Genomic DNA, 19,656 nt, shown 5'->3' with positions numbered 1-19,656 from the left:
CTCTCCCCTCCCTCTCCCCCTCCCTCTCTCTCCCCCCATCCCCCCTCCCTCTCTCTCTCCCCCTATCCCCCCTCCCTCCCTCTCTCCCCCATCCCCCCTCCCTTTCTCTCTCCCCCTATCCCCCCTCCCTCTCTCTCCCCCTCCCCTCGCTCTCCCCTCTCTCCCCTCCCTCTCTCTCTCCCCCATCCCCCTCCCTCTCTCTCTCCCCCCTATCCCGCCCTCCATCTCTCTCTCCCCCCTATCCCCCCTCGCTCTCTCTCTCCCCCTCCCTCTCGCTCTCCCCTCTCTCCCTCCCTCTCCCCCTCCCTCTCTCTCCCCCCATCCCCCCCGCCCTCTCTCTCTCCCCCTCTCTCCTCCTCCCTCTCTCTCTATGGTAAAAAGTTAGAAAAACCATCCCCCTCCCTCTCGCTCTCCCCTCTCTCCCCTCCCTCTCCCCTCTCTCCCCCTCCCTCTCTCTCCCCCATCCCCCGCCCTCTCTCTCTCCCCCCTATCCCCTCCTCCCTCTCTCTCCCCCCTATCCCCCTCCCTCTTGCTCTCCCCCTCTCTCTCTCTCTATGGTAAAAAAGTTAGAAAAACCAGGCAGGGTTTATCAGCATAAATAAATATGACAGATGCAAGCCTATGGAGGGGAGAGGGATGGTGAGAGGGATGGTGAGAGGGGAGAGGCATGGAGGGAGAGGAGGGGGAGGAGGGAGAGACAGAGGAAAGGCTTTGGGGGTGAGTGATCCAGGCTGTTGACAGGAAGAGAGACATATTCCAGCATCCTCTTTAGAGACCGACACCCAGCGACAGGGCCAGGAAGAGAGACATGTTCCAGCATCCTCTTTAGAGACCGACACCCAGCGACAGGGCCAGGAAGAGAGACATGTTACAGCTTCCTCTTTAGAGACCGACGCCCAGCGACAGGGCCAGGAAGAGAGACATGTTACAGCATCCTCTTCAGAGACCGACACCCAGCGGTTATAATGTCTACACTAAGGATTACAATCTGTGGTGAAAATCTTATGTGTGTTTTTCTCTGCTCTCCCCGTCCCCTGTAGGCCATGAGGCTTCAATGGTACAGTCCTTTACATATGTATGTATGTGTGGTGTAGTCGGAGGGTCAGTGACAGCTGTGTAGTCAGAGAGTATGTACATTGTTACGTCATGCCAATAAAGTTAATTTAATTGAGTCAGTAACATGGGTGTATTCAGAGAGTCAGTAACAGGGGTGTAGTCAGAGGGTCAGTAACAGGGGTGTAGTCAGAGGGTCAGTAACAGGGGTGTAGTCAGAGGGTCAGTAACAGGGGTGTAGTCAGAGAGTCAGTAACAGGGGTGTAGTCAGAGGGTCAGTAACAGGGGTGTAGTCAGAGGGTCAGTAACAGGGGTGTAGTCAGAGGGTCAGTAACAGGGGTGTAGTCAGAGGGTCAGTAACAGGGGTGTAGTCAGAGGGTCAGTAACAGGGGTGTAGTCAGAGGGTCAGTAACAGGGGTGTAGTCAGAGGGTCAGTAACAGGGGTGCAGTCAGAGGGTCAGTAACAGGGGTGTAGTCAGAGGGTCAGTAACAGGGGTGTAGTCAGAGGGTCAGTAACAGGGGTGTAGTCAGAGGGTCAGTAACAGGGGTGTAGTCAGAGGGTCAGTAACAGGGGTGTAGTCAGAGGGTCAGTAACAGGGGTGCAGTCAGAGGGTCAGTAACAGGGGTGTAGTCAGAGGGTCAGTAACAGGGGTGTAGTCAGAGGGTCAGTAACAGGGGTGCAGTCAGAGGGTCAGTAACAGGGGTGTAGTCAGAGGGTCAGTAACAGGGGTGTAGTCAGAGGGTCAGTAACAGGGGTGTAGTCAGAGGTTCAGTAACAGGGGTGTAGTCAGAGGGTCAGTAACAGGGGTGCAGTCAGAGGGTCAGTAACAGGGGTGTAGTCAGAGGGTCAGTAACAGGGGTGCAGTCAGAGGGTCAGTAACAGGGGTGTAGTCAGAGGGTCAGTAACAGGGGTGTAGTCAGAGGGTCAGTAACAGGGGTGTAGTCAGAGGGTCAGTAACAGGGGTGTAGTCAGAGGGTCAGTAACAGGGGTGTAGTCAGAGGGTCAGTAACAGGGGTGTAGTCAGAGGGTCAGTAACAGGGGTGTAGTCAGAGGGTCAGTAACAGGGGTGTAGTCAGAGGGTCAGTAACAGGGGTGTAGTCAGAGGGTCAGTAAGTCAGAGACCTTTCAGGATCTTTGAGAAGCAGCAGAGCAGTCCATCTGGAGAGTTCTACAACTGTTAGTCAGTTCAGACCCTGTTCTCCTCAGAGACAGCTCATCCTGTCTGTTAGTCAGTTCAGACCCTGTTCTCCTCAGAGACAGAACATCCTGTCTGTTAGTCAGATCAGACCCTGTTCTCCTCAGAGACAGATCATCCTGTCTGTTAGTCAGTTCAGACCCTGTTCTCCTCAGAGACAGATCATCCTGTCTGTTAGTCAGTTCAGACGCTGTTCTCCTCAGAGACAGATCATCCTGTCTGTTAGTCAGTTCAGACCCTGTTCTCCTCAGAGACAGATCATCCTGTCTGTTAGTCAGTTCAGACCCTGTTCTCCTCAGAGACAGATCACCATGCCCCGTGGGTCCATGCCAGACACACACACACATGAACACACAGAGACACAGACACACGCAACAAGACGTCTGCATAAACGCACGCACCCACACACACACCCGGACGGACCAGTACATCACTGTAGAAAGTCGAGAGAGGAGAGAGGAGAGAGAAGAAGAGAGCAGAGAGCAGAGAGGAGAGCAGAGAGGAGAGCAGAGAGAGGAAAGGAGAGAGGAGAGCAGAGAAGAGAGAGGAGAGAGGAGAGGAGAGAAGAGAGAGGAGAGAGGAGAGAGGAGAGCAGAGAAGAGAGAGGAGAGAGGAGAGAGGAGAGAGAAGAAGAGAGCAGAGAGCAGAGAGGAGAGCAGAGAGGAGAGCAGAGAGAGGAAAGGAGAGAGGAGAGCAGAGAAGAGAGAGGAGAGAAGAGAGGAGAGAGGAGAGAGGAGAGGAGAGCAAAGAGGAGAGCAAAGAGGAGAGCAGAGAGGAGAGCAGAGAGAGGAGAGCAGAGAGGAGAGGAGAGAGGAGAGAAGAGCAGAGAAGAGAGCAGAGAGGAGAGCAGAGGAGAGGAGAGAGCAGAGAGGAGAGGAGAGCAGAGCAGAGCAGAGAGGAGTGGAGAGAGCAGAGAGCAGAGAGGAGAGGAGAGGAGAGAGCAGAGAGGAGAGGAGAGCAGAGAGGAGAGAGGAAAGAGGAGAGCAGAGGAGAGAGCAGAGCAGAGACTGGTAAATACCAGGAAGCATTGGATGAATACAGCCCGTCCACCCATCCTTCCTCCAGATCAATATATATCTGGTAATGGGGATTGTCAAATTACATTTCAGATATTACAACTGACTACCAGTAGGAGGCAACCAAATGGAGCTGCTTTGTGTGTGTGTGTGTGTGTGTGTGTGTGTGTGTGTGTGTGTGTGTGTGTGTGTGTGTGTGTGTGTGTGTGATCCACGGGGGCAGAGCTTCTCGACTGACTGAGTGGAGAGGAGCAGAGAATCAATACCACCGTGGGCCAGAGTGTGATATGCCTGTGTGTGTGTGTGTGTGTGTGTGTGTGTGTGTGTGTGTGTGTGTGTGTGTGTGTGTGTGTGTGTGTGTGTGTGTGTGTGTTGTTAGACACCCCAGACATCCCAGACATCTCAGACACCCCAGACACCCAAGATATCTCAGACACCCCAGACACCCCAGACAGGGAGGTAGGTTCTCACACTGAAAGACACACACTCACATTGTACTTTCCATCTTCAGCTTGTCAGCTGTCTAGTGAGAGATCAAGACTGGCCCTGCCAAACACATCTCTGTTGAATAACACCTACCTTCTGCCTATCTCCTTCAGCAACACCTCCTACATGGTGGTCATATTAAAGACTCAGTGATAGAGTCAGTGAGACATATTACTAAACAGAGGCAGAAGTTTGCTGATTATATAGAACCCTCTATTTCTAATCTGATCTCAAACTAGTTCCACTGCTTTTTATATTCTTCCCCTCTAATCAGGGACTGATTTAGACCTGGGACACCAGGTGGGTGATTCCCCTCTAATCAAGGACTGATTTAGACCTGGGACACCAGGTGGATGATTCCCCTCTAATCAGGGGCTGATTTAGACCTGGGACACCAGGTGGATGATTCCCCTCTAATCAGGGACTGATTTAGACCTGGGACACCAGGTGGATGATTCCCCTCTAATCAGGGGCTGATTTAGACCTGGGACACCAGGTGGATGATTCCCCTCTAATCAGGGGCTGATTTAGACCTGGGACACCAGGTGGATGATTCCCCTCTAATCAGGGGCTGATTTAGACCTGGGACACCAGGTGGATGATTCCCCTCTAATCAGGGGCTGATTTAGACCTGGGACACCAGGTGGATGATTCCCCTCTAATCAGGGACTGATTTAGACATGGGACACCAGGTGGATGATTCCCCTCTAATCAGGGGCTGATTTAGACCTGGGACACCAGGTGGATGATTCCCCTCTAATCAGGGGCTGATTTAGACCTGGGACACCAGGTGGATGCCATTAATTATCAAGTAGAACAGAAAACCAGAAGCAGTCCGGAGCTTGTAGGTTAAGATGTTAAAGTACTAAAGCAGGACAACTTTACCCGGTCTTGGCGAAGTTAGTCCAGTAGGTCATCACCACAGCACTGAGCATGATGTCGTTCTTGGAGAAGTTACAGGGGAACAGGTCTGTGGGTCCGATCATGGGGATCCCGAACACATACGGTACCTCGTCCCCGTGGGCTGCGTCCGACCAGGCCGGCTTCATCAGACTCTGGCAGTGGTGGTAGAAGGCGTAGAAGTACGTTGGCGAGCCGTAACGGGCGTGGAGGTCCGCCGTCACCACCGACGGCTCCACCCACTGGTGGTCGGTGAACAAGGCGACCAGCGTCTTACGTCGTGTCTCTGGGTTTTCGCGGTCCGCCCAGTCCGTGTACATGAACTTGATGGTCTCTCTCAGAGTGTCTTTGCCTTCTGGGTAACCGTAGAGGCTGTCAACGAAGTCTGACACTGAGAAGTCAAAGTCGTTTCCGGAGATGCCGTCCTCTGAGTCGACCACATTGTCCACGAAGCGAAGCCCCTCCCCCTGGTTGATTCCCAGCATGATGTCATAATTCAGGAACTCTCCCTGTGTGGAAATAACCACATGTTGACAAATTACTTTCACCTAAAATTGGATTATAGTTGTTATGTATATAGTTGACTTTACATAATTACCATTATGGGAATATTTGTGTGCGTATGTTTTTTCATAAACAAAGTCAAATAAGAAACAAACAAAGCAACCAAACTATCCCAGCGGTCGCCCACCTGCTCCATGAGGATCTCTGGATCGTCAGGTATTACGTCTCCGTCTATAACCGGTCCGAAGGCTACATGGTACCGTGCTGGCTGGATGTCCTGCTCAACCAGCTCCCTGGCACTCTTCTTCCTCAGACAGTCCACCATGTCCAGGGTATCCAGAACGTTACAGCCCACCTTCTCAGACAGCAGACGGGTGTACTTCACAGGCTGGTAGTTGACCGACCAGCTGGACAGGGCAGAGCCACTCTGGATGATGGCACGGTGGAACAGACCTACAGAGGTACAGAGGACCTAATGGTTAGAATGTCTATGTAACCATAGCAGCATAAGAAAAACAACTCTGGATGATGGCACAGTGGAACAGACCTGGAGAGAGGACAACAGAGAGAGAGAGAGGAGAGTGGTAATGTTCTCTGTACGCTATGAAAGAAACTGGAGAAGAATGGAGCTGGAGCCAAGCCATACAGAATACACTGAAAAAGTGGCACCTATACAGAAACATATAGACAGCTAATGAGCTTATGAATCCTTCCTGTCTACCCAACCCACATAGATAAAACATCTCCGTGTAATATGTGTAGTGATGAGAGGACAGATGTCCTGTCTAACTGTCAGACAGACAGACAGAGATGACAGAAATGAGTGTGTGTGTGTGTGTGTGTGTGTGTGTGTGTGTGTGTGTGTGTGTGTGTGTGTGTGTGTGTGTGACAGAAACATTCATCTCTATAACCTAGTAATCTGCTCTACTGGCAGGGGTGATACCCAAATGGCACCCTATTCCCTATTAAAGAGCTATGGACCCTGGACAAAAGTAGGGTACTATATAGGGACCAGGGTATAATTTGGAACTCAGATTGTGTGTCTGTCAGAACCAGCTGCTAGACAGGACATCTATACACCTCATGAAAGGGGACTCACATACACAGTAAGCATTCGATGGCTGTCAAACATCCCTGAATAATACCGTATCCATGTAGCTGCTTGCTGAGCTATTTCTACTTCTCTGTTTCGAGCACTTTTTATCCAGCGTTATAGGCTGAAAGGGGGAGGTTACAGAAGTCAACCTCCACAGTTTATTGTATAGTTATATTTTCTTGACCTGTGACCTTCACTGAGTCTTTCCACACAACTACATACCTTAGAAGTCATCAGTAATAACAATCATCTACATTATCACTAACTACTACAGTAGCTGTGGCTGGAGCGCTACAAATAATCTGTCTAGCGCTGTGTGTGTGTGTGTGTGTGTGTGTGTGTGTGTGTGTGTGTGTGTGTGTGTGTGTGTGTGTGTGTGTGTGTGTGTGTGTGTGTGTGTGTGTGCGTGTGTACAGTAGAAGTCGGAAGTTTACATACACCTTAGCCAAATACATTAAAACTCAGTTTTTCACAATGCCTGACATTTAATCCTAGTAAAAATTCTCTGTTTTAGGTCAGTTAGGATCACCCCTTTTTTTACGAATTTGAAAAATCAGAATAATAGCAGAGAGAATGATTTATTTCAGCTTTTTTTTTCTTTCATCACATTCCCAGTGGGTCAGAAGTTTACATACACTCAATCAGTATTTGGTAGCATTGCCTTTAAATTGTTTAACTTGGGTCAAACTTTTCGGGTAGTCTTCCACAAGCTTCACCCATTAAGTTGGGTGAATTTTGGCCCATTCCTCCTGACAGAGCTGTGGATATAGACACTTTTGTGCCTGTTTCCTCTAGCATCTTCACAAGGTCCTTTGGTATTGTTCTGGGATTGATTTGCACTTTTCACACCAAAGTACGTTCATCTCTAGGAGACAGAAGGCGTCTCCTTCCTGAGTGGTATGACAGCTGCGTGGTCCCATGGTGTTTATACTGGCGTACTTTTGTTTGTACAGATGAACGTGGAATCTTCAGGCGTTTGGAAATTGCTCCCAAGGATGAACCAGACTTGTGGAGCTCTACAATTTCTTTCTGAGGTCTTGGCTGATTTAAAAAAAATGCTCCTATGAGGTCAAGCAAAGAAGCTTCTGACCCACTGGAATTGTGACACAGTGAATTATAAGTGAAATAATCTGTCTGTAAACAATTGTTGGAAAAACGACTTGTGTCATGCACAAAGTACATGTCCCAACCGACTTGCCAAAACTATAGTTTGTTAACAAGAAATTTGTGGAGTGGTTGAAAAATGAGTTTTAATGACTCCAACCTGAGTGTATGTAAACTTACAACTTCAACTGTACGGTCGTGGCCAAAGGTTTTGAGAATGACACAAATATTAATTTTCACAAAGTCTGCTGCCTCAGTGTCTTTAGGTATTTTTGTCAGATGTTACTATGGAATACTTAAGTATAAGTATAGGCATTTCATAAGTGTCAAAGGCTTTTATTGACAATTACATGAAGTTGATGCAGAGAGTCAATATTTGCAGTGTTGACCCTTCTTTTTCAAGACCTCTGCAATCCGCCCTGGCATGCTGTCAGTTAACTTCTGGGCCACATCCTGACTGATGGAAGCCCATTCTTGCATAATCAATGCTTGGAGTTTGTCAGAATATGTGTGTTGTTGTTTGTCCACCAGCCTCTTGAGGATTGACCACAAGTTCTCAATGGGATTAAGGTCTAGGGAGTTTCCTGGCCATGGACCCAAAATATCGATGTTTTGTTCCCCGAGCCACTTAGTTATCACTTTTGCCTTATGGCAAGGTGCTCCATCATGCTGGAAAAGGCATTGTTCGTCACCAAACTGTTCCTGGATGGTTGGGAGAAGTTGCTCTCGGAGGATGTGTTGGGACCATTCTTTATTCTGTGTTCTTAGGCAAAATTGTGAGTGAGCCCACTCCCTTGGCTGAGAAGCAACCCCACACAAGAATGGTCTCAGGATGCTTTACTGTTGGCATGACACAGGACTGATGGTAGCGCTCACCTTGTCTTCTCCGGACAAGCTTTTTTCCAGATGCCCCAAACAATCGGAAAGGGGATTCATCAGAGAAAATTACTTTACCCCAGTCCTCAGCAGTCCAATCCCTGTACCTTTTGCAGAATATCAGTCTGTCCCTGATGTTTTTCCTGGAGAGAAGTGGCTTCTATGCTGCCTGTCTTGACACCAGGCCATCCTCCAAAAGTCTTTGCCTCACTGTGCGTGCAAATGCACTCACACCTGCCTGCTGCCGTTCCTGAGCAAGCTCTGTACTGGTGGTGCCCCGATCCCGCAGCTGAATCAACTTTTGGAGACGGTCCTTGCGTTTGCTGGGCTTTCTTGAGCGCCCTGAAGCCTTCTTCACAACAATTGAACCGCTCTCCTTGAAGTTCTTGATGATCCAATAAATGGTTGATTTAGGTGCAATCTTACTGGCAGCAATATCCTTGCCTGTGAAGCCCTTTTTGTGCAAAGCAATGATGACGGCACATGTTTCCTTGCAGGTAACCATGGTTGACAGAGGAAGAACAATGATTCCAAGCACCACCCTCCTTTTGAAGCATCCAGTCTGTTAATCGAACTCAATCAGCATGACAGAGTGATCTCCAGCCTTGTCCTCGTCAACACTCACACCTGTGTTAACGAGAGAATCACTGACATGATGTCAGCTGGTCCTTTTGTGGCAGGGCTGAAATGCAGTGGAAATGTTTTTGGGGGATTCAGTTAATTTGTTCAGTTCATAACATTCTGGAGTATATGCAAATTGCCATCATACAAACTGAGGCAGCAGACTTTGTGAAAATTGATATTTTTGTCATTCTCAAAACTTTTGGCCACGACTGTACTATCTCTCCCTTCCTTCAACAGACAATAAAAGCAGGTGACTGGAGCCGGGATACTCTTTCTCAGTATCAACTCTCCGCTCTACAGTTCAGTTCTGTATATGTGGTGCTATTAATAAGATGGCTGTCTTGCTGGCCAGGCAGTAGGGAATGGTACTGTTCTGAGACTGTGGAGGGAGAGGAACAGAACGGTCGGTCATTAAAACAGAGTCTCTCTCTCTCTCTCTGAGTCTCTCTCTCTCTGAGTCTCTCTCTCTCTCCCTGAGTCTCTCTCTCTCTCTCTCTGAGTCTCTCTCGCTCCGAGTCTCTCTCTCTCCTTCTCTCTCTCTCTCCATCTCCAAGTCTCTCTCTCTCTCTGAGTCTCTCTCTCTCTCTCTCTCTAATTTCTGACAAGCCTATCTCTCTCTCTCTCTCTCCCTGTTGCTCTCTTTCTCTTCAATCTCTCTCTTCAATTTCTCTCTCTCTCTCCCTCTTTCTCACACTCCCTCCCCATCCCTCTCTCTCTCTCTCTCCCTTCTCTCTCTCTCCTTCGTCCTCTTTTCACCAGTCTTCAAACAGTGAGTGGCTGCAGGAGATGTAAAGGAAGGGCATTAGCCAATCTGCTGTGTTATTATCTGTCTGGCGTCGGCCATTTTCTAATTGAACATGCAGATGTGCCTTTTTTCTTCCTGTGTCCTAATAGTAATTCTGATGTCAAATGAGAGATGACTTAAGCAGCGTGTCGGCGGAATATTAAATGGTCGAGGATTTGACTGGACTCCAGTGTGTCCGTGTGTGCGTGAGTGTGCGCCTGTGTGTGTCTAAGTGTGTTTGTGCGCGTGGGGGAATGGCAATCGGTGGAGGCGGTCGGTGAAGGTCGTTTGTTCCGTTCGTTTGTTCCGTTCGTTTTTCTTTCTCTTCCTGTAAGTAATCAGGCTAAAAGCTCTGCATCTGAGGAGCCGCTCCCCTTTAATGAAACGTCTCTACATTAAAGACTGAGCCTGCTGTGTGTGTGTGTGTGTGTGTGTGTGTGTGTGTGTGTGTGTGTGTGTGTGTGTGTGTGTGTGTGTGTGTGTGTGTGTGTGTGTGTGTGTGTGTGTCTCCTCAGGTCAGCTCTCATCTTGATGAAGATGTCTGTCTTATTGAAGACCATAAATGTGAAATGCAGAGAGCTTTTATTACAGATGCAATGAATTACATACTTTATACAACTCAGCGCCTCACACACACACACACACACACACACACACACACACACACACACACACACACACACACACACACACACACACAGCACCTCACAGGCATCATGCAACACCCAGAGTAGAGGATCATGGGAATGAGGAAGGAATATTGACCACTCTGAAATAACATAATATCTATCTAGATAATAACATGTTCGTGTTCGAGGGACGGTACAAATGATGATAGAAGGAGGAATTGATTGATCTTTAGAAAATAAACGATCAGAAATGGAGGATGTAAAGGATGATAGATGCTCTAACAGAAAGCAAGATGGCGACAATCATAATACAGTGCACTCTACATAGAAGAGTTTAACAGGAAATGGTTCATCTTTTTAACAGTATCATTTTCATCCATTGCTTGATAATGCCAATACACAAATGTTGTTTTGTTTGAAATATATTCTACCTAGTAATGTATCTTCACTTTTACCTACGCCGGTTAACACTCACATTCACGCTTAAAAAAATAAAATCCAACTTACATTTCTGACCTTCTACATAATCTTCCAGGCTTAGTTGAAACACGCTATTTCACTCTGTAGGAGTGTCTAACTCCTAATCATCCTAATAATCCCATTATCAGCCCATGACGTTTCAGTGGGATGGCATTCCCACGTGCCTCTGCCTAGCTTTCATCTGCATAGCTTTAACATACAGCAGAGATAGACCCAGAAAAGACTAATATCAGACAACCTGGTTCTTACAATCATTATCTAGACACTGCAGTGACACATGGGCATACAGCAGACAGGATACCAAATTCAAAATGGCCGTCACCTTCTGAGAAGGCAGAAGGATAGAGGATAACAGGATAAGTATGACACATTTTTACATCCACACGTACAGCAGAAGCCCGTTCATTTATTACGGCTAGCTCGTCCTGAGAAGGGGAGAATAGGGGAATGACAATAATAACAGTGTTATTGTGGTTAAATCAATATGTCACTCATCATTATAACAATCATATCTGGAATCGAAGATTATATTTTGCCACTGGCACCTGTTTCAGCTCAGATATATGAGTAGGGGCCTGTTTACTTTTTTCTCCAAATATTGTTTTCTCCATTTAGTTTTTTCAGGTTTCAGTTTTTCCCAGTTTCTTTCAGGTTTTTGCTTTCAAAATAATCCCTTTTATATAGAAAAACAACAGAAAAACAAACTGGATGTTCTAAGTCCACAACAATGCTTAAACCACATCAGGAGACCACGTTTGAGGTCTGTGAAAAATGTAAGAAATGTCATTTTTGGATGTAGTTTAATGCAAGTGCGCACCAGCAAGAGTCAGTAGTTTGCCCTGCGCGCCCAGGCGGTATTCGGCCATGATTACTACAAGCTGTGATAGTCTAGCCAGCTAACTTACCAATCTAAAACATTTTTACTGACATGGCTAATTGAGTGAGTCTCAGTGACTAACAAAACAAGAGGAAAAACTGCTTGTTTATTCTACTGTTCTAATTCTGAACAGTAAGTTGAGACCCCGACTGAGTCCCCTCTCCAAAAATTATATATATATATATATATATATACAGTATATTTGATTTAGGTCGGGGGCCCCCTAGCAGCGGGGGCCCCTAAGCGTTGGCCGGCCCTGTCTAAAGGTCAACGCTCCAGATGTAACATTACAGTTAGGGCAGTGATGGACTACAGTACTAGTCATTGCCATATTACCCTGCTTTCCCCTGACCTCCAGGGGGCCCACATTGATTTTGTTAGTCACTCTCCCTCAGATATCATTAACATGGCATGAATCAAATCAAATCATAATAATCTGTCTCAGCCTCCAGTATTTATGCTGCAGTAGTTTATGTGTCGGGGGGCTAGGGTCAGTCTGTTACATCTGGAGTATTTCTCTTGTCTTATCCGGTGTCCTGTGTGTATTTAAATATGCTCTCTCTAATTCTCTCTTTCTCTCTTTCTGTCTTTCTCTCGGAGGACCTGAGCCCTAGGACCATGCCTCAGGACTACCTGGTATGATGACTCCTTGCTGTCCCCAGTCCACCTGGCCGTGCTGCTGCTCCAGTTTCAACTGTTCTGCCTGCGGCTATGGAACCCTGACCTGTTCACCGGACGTGCTTGTTGCACCCACGACAACTACTATGATTATTATTATTTGACCATGCTGGTCATTTATGAACATTTTAACATTTTAACATTTTGACCATGTTCTGTTATAATATCCACCCTGCACAGCCAGAAGAGGACTGGCCACCCCTCATAGCCTGGTTCCTCTCTAGGTTTCTTCCTAGGTTTTTGGCCTTTCTAGGGAGTTTTTCCTAGGGAGTTTTTCCTAGCCACCGTGCTTCTTTCACATGCTTTGCTTGCTGTTTGGGGTTTTAGGCTGGGTTTCTGTACAGCACTTTGAGAATATCAGCTGATGTACGAAGGGCTATATAAAAATAAATTTGATTTGAAATTTGATTTAATATTTGTCACGTGCCGAATACAACAGGTGTTGACCTCACCGTGAAATGCTTACTTACAAGCCCTTAAGCAACAATGCAGTTCAAGAAATAGACTTACTAAATAAACTAAAGTAAAAAAATATATGTATATAATGAACACAACAAAATAACAATAATGAGGCTGTATACAGGGGGTACTGGTACTGAGTCAGTGTGCTGGATACAGGTTAGTCGAGGTAATATGTACATGTAGGTAGGGGTAAAGTGACTATACATAGATAATAAACAGAGAGTAGCAGCAGTGTTCAAACAAAGGGGGTCAATGTAGATAGTCAGGATGGCCATTTGATTAATTGTTCAGCAGTCTTATGGCTTGTGGGTAGAAGCTCTTAGGGAGCCTTTTGGTCCTAGACTTGATGCTCCGGTACTGCTTGCCATGCGGTAGCAGAGAGAACAGTATGACTTGGGGGACTGGAGTCTAAGACCATTTTTTGGGCCTTCCTCTGCCACCGCCTGCTATATAGGTCCTGGATGGCAGGAAGCTTGGCCCCAGTGATGTACTGGGCCGTATGCACAACCCTCTGTAGCGCCAATTCTACACATTTTGTTCTTGGCAAAATGTGTAGAATTACAGGGAATTAGCTTTAAAACTGCAACAGCAACACAATGTGTGCGTGTGTGTGTGTGTGTGTACATTATCCATCATCTCACCCCAGTATCACCATCCGTGGCCAATAGAGAGTAAGAGCCAGAGGGGAAACGCTGTGTTTGAGTCCCAGAGAGGCAGCGATGTTACACTTAAGTATCATCCACTTGTTATTCCGACGAGATGCAGGCCAGGAACTATTGTTGTGCAAATACAGTGCTCTTGCAGCTTGAGAATGTGTCTGAGATGATTGTATAGAGCACATTTCTGAGGTGTCAAAGCCATTCACACCCTCCATAATATAAAGTTACCTCTCATTCAGCACCTCCATAATGTAAATTTACTTCGGTGTTTGGCCACAAAATGCCCTCCACGTCAGGATTTTTTGATTTGTGCTGCCTAGTGAATAAGAGTGTTTGCTTCTGTCCTAAATGACACCCTATGCACTACGTAGTGCACAACTTTTGACCAGGGCCCATTGGGCTATAAAGGGAATAGGGTGCCATTTGGGATGCTGGCTTTGTCTGAGGACCGTCTCAGGGTGTGAAAGCAAAGCGCTGTAGGAGACAAAGGGGAGAATGGGGACTGGGTCCATCTGTCAGAATGGGAGAATGGGGACTGGGTCCAACTGTCTGTTCTGTCAGAATGGGAGAATGGGGACTGGGTCCATCTGTCTGCTCTGTCAGAATGGGAGAATGGGGACTGGGTCCATCTGTCTGCTCTGTCAGAATGGGAGAATGGGGACTGGGTCCAACTGTCAGAATGGGAGAATGGGGACTGGGTCCATCTGTCTGCTCTCAGAATGGGAGAATGGGGACTGGGTCCATCTGTCTGCTCTGTCAGAATGGGAGAATGGGGACTGGGTCCATCTGTCTGCTCTGTCAGAATGGGAGAATGGGGACTGGGTCCATCTGTCTGTTCTGTCAGAATGGGAGAATGGGGACTGGGTCCATCTGTCAGAATGGGAGAATGGGGACTGGGTCCATCTGTCAGAATGGGAGAATGGGGACTGGGTCCATCTATCTGCTCTGTCAGAATGGGAGAATGAGGACTGGGTCCATCTGTCTGTTCTGTCAGAATGGGGACTGGGTCCATCTGTCTGTTCTGTCAGAATGGAGGAATGGGGACTGGGTCCATCTGTCTGCTCTGTCAGAATGGGAGAATGGGGACTGGGTCCATCTGTCTGTTCTGTCAGAATGGAGGAATGGGGACTGGGTCCATCTGTCTGCTCTGTCAGAATGGAGGAATGGGGACTGGGTCCATCTGTCTACTCTGTCAGAATGGGAGAATGAGGACTGGGTCCATCTGTCTGCTCTGTCAGAATGGGAGAATGGGGACTGGGTCCATCTGTCTGCTCTGTCAGAATGGGAGAATGGGGACTGGGTCCAACTGTCAGAATGGGAAAATGGGGACTGGGTTCATCTGTCTGCTCTATCAGAATGGGAGAATGGAGACTGGGTCCAACTGTCAGAATGGGAGAATGGGGACTGGTTTCATCTGGCTGCTCTGTCAGAATGGGAGAATGGGGACTGGGTCCATCTGTCTGTTTTGTCAGAATGGGAGAATGGGGACTGGGTCCATCTGTCAGAATGGGAGAATGGGAGAATGGGGACTGGGTCCATCTGTCTGTTCTGTCAGAATGGGGACTGGGTCCATCTGTCTGTTCTGTCAGAATGGGAGAATGGGGACTGGGTCCGTCCATCTGTCTGTTCTGTCAGAATGGGAGAATGGGGACTGGGTCCATCTGTCTGCTCTGTCAGAATGGGAGAATGGGGACTGGGTCCATCTGTCTGTTCTGTCAGAATGGGAGAATGGGGACTGGGTCCATCTGTCTGTTCTGTCAGAATGGGAGAATGGGAGAATGGGGACTGGGTCCATCTGTCTGTTCTGTCAGAATGGCAGAATGGGGACTGGGTCCATCTGTCTGTTCTGTCAGAATGGGAGAATGGGGACTGGGTCCATCTGTCTGCTCTGTCAGAATGGGAGAATGGGGACTGGGTCCATCTGTCTGTTCTGTCAGAATGGGAGAATGGGGACTTGTTCCATCTGTCTGTTCTGACAGAATGGGAGAATGGGGACTGGGTCCATCTGTCAGAATGGGAGAATGGGGACTGGGTCCATCTATCTGTTCTGTCAGAATGGGAGAATGGGGACTGGGTCCATCTGTCTGTTCTGTCAGAATGGGAGAATGGGGACTGGGTCCATCTGTCTGTTCTGTCAGAATGGGAGAATGGGGACTGGGTCCATCTGTCAGAATGGGAGAATGGGGACTGGGTCCATCTATCTGCTCTGTCAGAATGGGAGAATGGGGACTGGGTCCATCTGTCTGTTCTGTCAGAATGGGAGAATGGGGACTGGGTCCATCTGTCAGAATGGGCGAATGGGGACTGGGTCCATCTGTCTGTTCTGTCAGAATGGGAGAATGGGGACTGGGTCCATCTGTCTGCTCTGTCAGAATGGGAGAATGGGGACTGGGTCCATCTGTCTGTTCTGTCAGAATGGGCGAATGGGGACTGGGTCCATCTATCTGCTCTGTCAGAATGGGAGAATGGGGACTGGGTCCATCTGTCTGTTCTGTCAGAATGGGAGAATGGGGACTGGGTCCATCTGTCAGAATGGGAGAATGGGGACTGGGTCCAACTGTCAGAATGGGAGAATGGGGAGTGGGTCCATCTGTCTGCTCTGTCAGAAGGTGAGAATTCGGACTGGGTCCATCTGTCTGTTCTGTCAGAATGGGAGAATGGGGACTGGGTCCATCTGTCTTTTCTGTCAGAATGGGAGAATGGGGACTGGGTCCATCTGTCAGAATGGGAGAATGGGGACTGGGTCCAACTGTCAGAATGGGAGAATGGGGACTGGGTCCATCTATCTGCTCTGTCAGAAGGTGAGAATTCGGACTGGGTCCATCTGTCTGTTCTGTCAGAATGGGAGAATGGGGACTGGGTCCATCTGTCTTTTCTGTCAGAATGGGAGAATGGGGACTGGGTCCATCTGTCAGAATGGGAGAATGGGGACTGGGTCCAACTGTCAGAATGGGAGAATGGGGACTGGGTCCATCTGTCTGTTCTGTCAGAATGGGAGAATGGGGACTGGGTCCATCTGTCTGCTCTGTCAGAATGGGAGAATGGGGACTGGGTCCATCTGTCTGTTCTGTCAGAATGGGAGAATGGGGACTGGGTCCATCTGTCAGAATGGGAGAATGGGGACTGGGTCCAACTGTCAGAATGGGAGAATGGGGACTGGGTCCATCTGTCTGCTCTGTCAGAATGGGAGAATGGGGACTGGGTCCATCTATCTGCTCTGTCAGAATGGGAGAATGGGGACTGGGTCCATCTGTCTGAATGGGAGAATGGGAGAATGGGGACTGGGTCCATCTGTCAGAATGGGAGAATGGGGACTGGGTCCATCTGTCAGAATGGGAGAATGGGGACTGGGTCCAACTGTCAGAATGGGAGAATGGGGACTGGGTCCGTCTGTTCTGTCAGAATGGGAGAATGGGGACTGGGTCCATCTGTCTGTTCTGTCAGAATGGGAGAATGGGGACTGGGTCCATCTGTCTGTTCTGTCAGAATGGGAGAATGGGGACTGGGTCCATCTGTCTGCTCTGTCAGAATGGGAGAATGGGGACTGGGTCCATCTGTCTGTTCTGTCAGAATGGGAGAATGGGGACTGGGTCCATCTGTCTGTTCTGTCAGAATGGGAGAATGGGGACTGGGTCCATCTGTCTGCTCTGTCAGAATGGGAGAATGGGGACTGGGTCCATCTGTCTGCTCTGTCAGAATGGGAGAATGGGGACTGGGTCCAACTGTCAGAATGGGAGAATGGGGACTGGGTCCATCTGTCTGCTCTGTCAGAATGGGAGAATGAGGACTGGGTCCATCTGTCTGTTATGGGAGAATGGGGACTGGGTCCATCTGTCAGAATGGGGGAATGGGGACTGGGTCCAACTGTCAGAATGGGAGAATGGGGACTGGGTCCATCTGTCAGAATGGGGGAATGGGGACTGGGTCCAACTGTCAGAATGGGAGAATGGGGACTCGGTCCAACTGTCAGAATGGGAGAATGGGGACTCGGTCCAACTGTCAGAATGGGAGAATGGGGACTGGGTCCATCTGTCTGCTCTCAGAATGGGAGAATGGGGACTGGGTCCAACTGTCTGCTCTCAGAATGGGAGAATGGGGACTGGGTCCAACTGTCTGCTCTCTCAGAATGGGAGAATGGGGACTGGGTCCAACTGTCAGAATGGGAGAATGGGGACTGGGTCCATCTGCCTGTTCTGTCAGAATGGGAGAATGGGGACTGGGTTCATCTGTCAGAATGGGAGAATGGGGACCAGGTCCATCTGTCTGTTCTGTCAGAATGGGAGAATGGGGACTGGGTCCATCTGTCTGTTCTGTCAGAATGGGAGAATGGGGACTGGGTCCATCTGTCAGAATGGGAGAATGGGGACTGGGTCCATCTGCCTGTTCTGTCAGAATGGGAGAATGGGGACTGGGTCCATCTGTCAGAATGGGAGAATGGGGACTGGGTCCATCTGTCAGAATGGGAGAATGGGGACTGGGTCCATCTGTCAGAATGGGAGAATGGGGACTGGGTCCATCTGTCAGAATGGGAGAATGGGGACTGGGTCCGTCCGTCTGTCTGCTCTGTCAGAATGGGAGAATGGGGACTAGGTCCATCTGTCTGCTCTGTCAGAATGGGAGAATGGGGACTGGGTCCGTCCATCTGTCTGTTCTGTCAGAATGGGAGAATGGGGACTGGGTCCATCTGTCTGCTCTGTCAGAATGGGAGAATGGGGACTGGGTCCATCTGTCTGTTCTGTCAGAATGGGAGAATGGGGACTGGGTCCATCTGTCTGCTCTGTCAGAATGGGAGAATGGGGACTGGGTCCATCTGTCAGAATGGGAGAATGGGGACTGGGTCCATCTGTCTGCTCTCAGAATGGGAGAATGGGGACTGGGTCCATCTGTCAGAATGGGAGAATGGGGACTGGGTCCATCTGTCTGCTCTCAGAATGGGAGAATGGGGACTGGGTCCATCTGTCTGTTCTGTCAGAATGGGAGAATGGGAGAATGGGGACTGGGTCCATCTGTCAGAATGGGCGAATGGGGACTGGGTCCATCTGTCTGTTCTGTCAGAATGGGAGAATGGGGACTGGGTCCATCTGTCTGTTCTGTCAGAATGGGAGAATGGGGACTGGGTCCATCTGTCTGTTCTGTCAGAATGGGAAAATGGGGACTGGGTCCATCTGTCTGCTCTGTCAGAATGGGAGAATGGGGACTGGGTCCATCTGTCTGCTCTGTCAGAATGGGAGAATGGGGACTGGGTCCAACTGTCAGAATGGGAGAATGGGGACTGGGTCCATCTGTCTGCTCTGTCAGAATGGGAGAATGGGGACTAGGTCCATCTGTCTGCTCTGTCAGAATGGGAGAATGGGGACTGGGTCCATCTGTCTGCTCTGTCAGAATGGGAGAATGGGGACTGGGTCCAACTGTCAGAATGGGAGAATGGGGACTGGGTCCATCTGTCTGCTCTGTCAGAATGGGAGAATGGGGACTGGGTCCATCTGTCTGTTCTGTCAGAATGGGAGAATGGGGACTGGGTCCGTCTGTCTCCTCTGTCATGGCCTGTATTCTGTATTCTCCCACCTTCCATTTACAACACAGATACAGTAATTAAACAATGGAGGACTGAATTCTATCTATCTGTCTCTGGCCGCCGAGCATGAATCATTTTCACTTACGCTGACTTTTCTGCTTTGTGCTATAAGGCAAAGGGCATAGGTCCTAGATACTGTAGTAGCCCATTGTAAACAGGAAACGTGGTCTCTCTCTATACAAGTGTTCTGTGTGGAGTAACGTTGTCTTTGACTCTGGAGAACACCACAACAGAACGTCTTGGTTTTCTTTTTCAAAACAAAGACCAATGGGATTATTCCCAAACTAGAAGGTATTTATCTCTCTTGAATTGGAGAGCCTACATCAGCCGGAAAACAGTTTTTTACAGCTCGTGGATGCAGAGACATCAGAAAGCTGAAGCTGAAGCTGAGAGAGAGAGAGAGAGAGAGAGAGAGAGAGAGAGAGAGAGAGAGAGAGAGAGAGAGAGAGAGAGAGAGAGAGAAGAGGTCGAGAGAGAGAAGAGGTCAAGAGAGAGAAGAGGTCGAGAGAGAGAGAAGAGGTCGAGAGAGAGAGCAGAGGTCGAGAGAGAGAGAGCAGAGGTCAAGAGAGAGAGCAGAGGTCGAGAGAGAGAGAGAAAGCAGAGGTCGAGAGAGAGAGGCCTACAGGGGAAAGGGGGATGGAGGGAGTGGATGTTACT

The 19,656-nt window shown here is 48.7% G+C and overlaps 1 protein-coding gene across 8 annotated transcripts in view; it reads right to left on the bottom strand.

Annotated features, from left to right (window-relative positions):
- LOC106591301 (neuroligin-3) overlaps positions 1 to 19,656 on the bottom strand; it is a 493,706-nt gene that overhangs the window by 50,288 nt on the left and 423,762 nt on the right. For all 8 annotated transcript variants that reach the window (XM_045717885.1, XM_045717892.1, XM_045717888.1 and 5 more), the window contains 2 exons: positions 5,343 to 5,608; positions 4,637 to 5,160 (listed from right to left, as the gene is read on the bottom strand). In XM_045717885.1, coding sequence (XP_045573841.1) covers positions 4,637 to 5,160; positions 5,343 to 5,608 — 790 coding nt within the window. The remainder of the gene's footprint in view (positions 1 to 4,636; positions 5,161 to 5,342; positions 5,609 to 19,656) is intronic.

This window comes from Salmo salar, chromosome ssa05 (genome assembly GCF_905237065.1).
Source record: "Salmo salar chromosome ssa05, Ssal_v3.1, whole genome shotgun sequence".
Taxonomy (NCBI): Eukaryota; Metazoa; Chordata; class Actinopteri; order Salmoniformes; family Salmonidae; genus Salmo; species Salmo salar.
This window is presented reverse-complemented; position numbering and strand designations above follow the sequence as displayed.